General features: G+C 40.5%; 1 protein-coding gene across 1 annotated transcript in view; it reads left to right on the top strand.

The window, feature by feature from the left end:
• The first annotated feature begins 3,313 nt into the window (after positions 1-3,313).
• Positions 3,314-5,146, top strand: part of LOC119430805 (B-cell lymphoma/leukemia 11A) — a 44,562-nt gene continuing 42,729 nt past the window's right edge. The window contains exon 1 of the mRNA XM_037698287.1: positions 3,314-3,551. Within this exon, the coding sequence (XP_037554215.1) occupies positions 3,314-3,551 (238 nt within the window). The remainder of the gene's footprint in view (positions 3,552-5,146) is intronic.

Below are 5,146 nucleotides of genomic sequence, written 5' to 3'. Positions count from 1 at the left end.
TATGAGACAGATTGTACAGATGACATGTATGAGACAGACAAGACAGATTGTACAGATGACATGTATGAGACAGATGGGACAGATGAGATAGATTAGACAGATAAGGTAGATGAAACAGATTGGACATATGAGGTAGATGAGATTGCGAAGACAGATTGGTCTGATGAAACAGACTGGACAGATTGAACAGATGAGACAGATTGGACACATGAGACATATGAGACAGATGTGACCAATGAGACAGATTGAACAGATGAGACAGAAAGTATGAAGGAGTCAGCTCCTCTCCTTCAGTTCGTCTTCCTGCACAGCTGGAGCGGACAGAGTTTGAACACTTCAACATTTAGACCTACAGAGGTCAGAAAGTTCAGCAGGAAGTTTCGGTTATAGTTCAAGGTACAGGCTCAGACAGTTTGATGCCTTGCCAAAGGGTACATTGGTGTCAGTTGGCCGTTTGGTTGTAAGTCAGAGGGAAAGTGGTCGGTAAAGTTTCAGTTGTGTGACAGATGTGCGTTGCCCTGCAGGAAGCATTGATCTGTAGAAGGACAGCTGTTTTCCTGCCCTGCTTCCTGGTTCAGTGGACAGTTTTTATTTCTGAACGTTGGTGTTCAAACATCAAGTTGTCTTGTGGACGTAATTAAACCTGTTTTACCTCACCTGTCATCTGGACCCAGTACTTGTGTTTGTCCTGCCGTGAAGTAAAACTGAAGTAAACCTTTGAAATGTTACTTCTAAAGGAGACAGTTTTCATTGAGCTGGTCTGGACTCAGAGAGAAGCGTTCTGTAATTTATAGCTGAGTCTTCCTCTCATTGGGATATCATGAAGACTGGTAAAAATAAATTCATGAAATAATGAACACAATATGTTTCATAACATCAATGATTAATGTGTCCTTAAATTCTAATTTTGTGAGCGGCTGCCAACTGACGAGTACATTTGATTTCCTACAGAAACAGGAGTGGCAGCTGGTCAGCAAAGGTTCATGGAAGAGCTGTTTGGACTCACTTCTGATCATTTAGATGTTGTTTCCTGTTTATGCAGAGATTTTTGGAGTAAAGTATGCAGATAAACACACAGGTTAGGTTGAAGACAGTAAACTTACAGGAAGTTATGTGGTGTTTAAATGCAGGGCTCTGTTTTTATGTTGTTCCACACTCTGCTTGGTCCCCAGTTCTTGTTCTGGACACTTGTCCCACTCAATAGTTCTACTTTCTTTCACATTTAGCAGCACATTCACTTTTTAAATCCACCAAAATGTCCTCTCTGAAATTCTGCCTTTGTTTGATTCCACCATACTTGTTTATCTGCAGACGTTCCAGCCTGATGTGGGTTAATCACACAACTCCAGCTTTTGGTGGATTCAACCAGGTGCTGTTTACAATGAGCGTGGGGCCACATCTCAGAATATTATTATTCAGTTCAATTCAATTCAAAAATACTTTATTAATCCCAAAGGGAAATTAAATGTTGTTGTAACTCGTTAACCTCATTTCATTAAGAGATGTTATAGATACTGATGGCTGTAGGCGGGAAGAATCTCTTGTAAAGTCCGTCACACAACAGATCCAAAGAAACTGGCCGCAGATGCCATCCAATCCGTCCACCCAGACTCGGCTGGCCTCTCGGTTCCCCCAGGATGCAGGATTGCCCAAATCCTCCCAGAGCAATGGCCACCCCTCCCAGCAGCCTGCTGAGCTCCTTGTCATTGTGGACAGCCAGTTGCAGGTGCCAGGGGATGATCCCAGTCCTTCTGCTGTCATGAGCCGTGCTTCCTGCTAGTTCCAGGATCTCAGTGGTCAGGCACTCGAGCTCAGTTGGCAAGGAGATGGGAATGCGTCTACGGCACCTCCTTTTCAACTCATTTGAGATTTGGGGCTATAGCTGAGATATTATTTGTGCTTTTGAGATGTTAATCAGCTACTCGTAGTTGTAAAAATCTATTTTGTTGTTATGGCTATGAATCATAACAAATGTCCAAAACTAAAGAGTAAGCATGTTTTAAATGCAACATTTGATAAAGTCCAGGATAAACTATTTATGTTTTCAGCAAAGTTAAGTCAGGTCCTTTGGACGGTTTCTTTTTGTTGAAACATTTTGTCTTTCATTCAAAATACTTCATCATTTGACTGACTACTTACTTTGTTGGATTTTTCTGCCTTTCTTGAGCATGAATCAGGATGTTAATCTTTGATTTCATAGCTTGCGATGAGTATCTTTAAAATCAATCTGGAATGAAAACACAAACGTTCAATCTTACAAAAAAAGAAATCAGCATCTACTGTATCCCAGATGGTAATTTTATGAAATATAGAGTAATACAAATAAATGGTTACTGTTTATGAGGTCACACATATATACTGATCATGGTACTTCTTAAATGTAGAACCACAAAGCAGTTCTGGTAAATGGTTCATAAAGGTGTATTTATGCCATTAAACAAATCACAAAAGGAAGCTAAAGCTAATTTTCTAAACCATTTTCTCTAGAGAAAAGCTTCCAAAGCCAGAGAAGCTTCATAATATTTGAGTAACAGGAACATTTTGCAATGAGAGGACGTCTCCCCCTCCTCCTTTCATGCTGGAGTTTTAGATTAAGATCATGTTGATAAATGAATTGTAGCTGTTTTCTTGAAAATAAAATTATGTCTCATGCAATGTCTAACACTTTTGAGGAAAGGTTTAACTACAACCACATGAAATTTAGCCTAACATTTGTAAAACTGAGTTTTAGCCATTTTTGTTTTGGCTAATGTTGAATGGCTGTGGCAGCCATCTTGAACTGGACTGACTCTTAAGGTTAATGAGTTGTAGATGCACACCCAATAAATACTGAGAGTCTCATTAAAGTTTGTCCAGTGATTCATGAGACATTTTGCTAACAGACAGGCAGACAGACACAAATACACAGACATGTCGTCTGGTGTTGTGCAATAAATAGTGTACCTGTACTGTGAAATATTCAGACAGTAAAGTAAAGTTGTGTCTCTGTGCTTGAGGCTCTGTGTGAACCTTAAAACATGGAGTCAACCTGCCAGAGCGTCATGTGCAGAGCTTCCTGGAGTCACATGACTGCACTTTACACTCAGTGCAGACACAAAGCAGACGTTCTCCTAAAGATTCAGCTGTCTTTAGATTCAGTCAGTGTTTGAACCACACACTCATGAATCAGTGTGTCAGTGATGCAGGAGTGGCTGCAAACTTTATGGTTGCTCTGATGGACCTCACACACTTCATCCAAGTTGAACTTTGACCTGAGCATCATCTTGAGTTTGACCGGCACATCATCTTGAACTTAAACCTTGACCCAAGCATCATGTTGAACTTTGACCTGAGCATCAAGTTGAACTTCGAACTGAGCATCAAGTTGAACTTTGACCTGAGCGTCATGTTGAACTTTGACCTGAGCATCATGTTGAACTTTGACCTGAGCATCATGTTGAAATTTGACCTGAGCATCAAGCTGAACTTTGACCTGAGCGTCATGTTGAACTTTGACCTGAGCATTATGTTGAACTTTGACCTGAGCATCATGTTGAACTTTGACCTGAACTGCACAGATGGACTGAATCAATAAAGTAATCTGTAAATCAACAAGGTTTAGTCAAACCAAAGGTTCATTTTATTACTGTAATCAGGACGAGCATCATTGTTTTGGAACTCATATTATCTGTTCAGTCATCCATTTATTTTTTCTGCTTCTTCCTGTCTGAGTGGCTGAGGGAGCTGGTGCCCATCACCAGAGGTCCCCATGCAGGATGTGTTGTCCATCACAAGGATACATATAGACCAACAACCATTCTGCTCTTATTTTTATTTCATTATTATTTTTGCTGTTCGTTGTACTAAAACTAAATTCATTGTCTCATCTGTTTACAGTGTTGCAGCTTTGTTCCCTAAAACTCCTCAAAAATGATTTTACCCCAGGTTTTTATATTTGCTAAGATAAAACAATGAAGCAATCAATACTATCCTTCTTTTCTGCACGGCAGATTGTCTTGTTTGTTTTTCGCTAATCAACAAAATGCGACGTGACTCTGGAGCGTCACTTGACTGAGATCCAGTTTTTGTGTGCGACTGTTCACATTATAATTTACATGAGCACCGTCAGACTGCAGTGAGTCTGAGGCCCTGAAGAGACGCTCATGCAGAGAAGACCGTGTGACATCTTTTCGAACGTTAATACAGACGCTGCTCTTGCTGTTGATTCGGAGACTGTCCGAGCTAACTAACTCTGCCACGCCTGTTTCATCCAGTGTTCATGTTTGATCTGCTCACAGCAGAAGAACTGTAACATCTGTCGCCCGTTGATGACTCGAAAGCCTGAAGAAACGTGACTGAGGTTGCCTTAAATCTTCACTTATCCATCTAATTTAGTTCCACGTGTGTAAGTGGCCTTAGTTTGGTTTAAAATGAACGAATGAATAAATAAATAAATATGTGACGTTCAGGTTCTCAAAAAGTCAGATTTGGGTCCCATCTGATCAAAGAAGTCATATTTTGGCCCTGTCTTCAGTGAACTTTAACTCTGAGTTATGTCTGATCAGTTCTTTCTTATGATTTGCTGACGCTGACGTCTATCAAGTTTAATATTCTCTGCACCTTGTAATTTACCGTGTTAAATTAAAAGCCCAGCGTTCCTTGAAACATTCTTTTCCCTCACAACCCATCATGCCAGATTTTTAAACTGGGATCAGTTTATGATGGGAATCGACAGAGTTAAAGATGTTGAGGTCAAACCTCATAACATTTTGCACAGTTTCATGCAATATTGTGAAACCTGTTAGAGCTCAAGTATGAGTTGAGGATGAGATTCGGCTATTATTGTCTCACTGGTATATTTTCATCTTTAAATCACTTCTTGGTCTGTTGCCTTCATACATCTCCTCCTACATGTCTCTGCGTGAGTGCAGCTACGGAGTGCGCTCTCAGGACATTATTACCTGCAGTGTTCCCTCAGTGAGGACTGAACTAGGCAAAAGGGCCTTCTCCTACTCCGCTCCTGTTTCCTGGAATATCTTACAAAAAGATTTGAAGCTCTCGACCTTGACCTCTCTAAGTGTCTTTAAGAATCTGTTGGACTCCTGGCAGGGTCCAATGCTGACATGTTCCTGTTTTTAGTTTTCTACATTTGTCTTGGAATCTAGCT

The sequence above is a fragment of the Nematolebias whitei genome, chromosome 1 (genome assembly GCF_014905685.2).
Source record: "Nematolebias whitei isolate Nwh7 chromosome 1, NemWhi1, whole genome shotgun sequence".
In the NCBI taxonomy this organism is placed as follows: Eukaryota; Metazoa; Chordata; class Actinopteri; order Cyprinodontiformes; family Rivulidae; genus Nematolebias; species Nematolebias whitei.
Note: the sequence above shows the minus strand (reverse complement) of the source record. Positions and strands in the feature narration are given on the sequence as shown.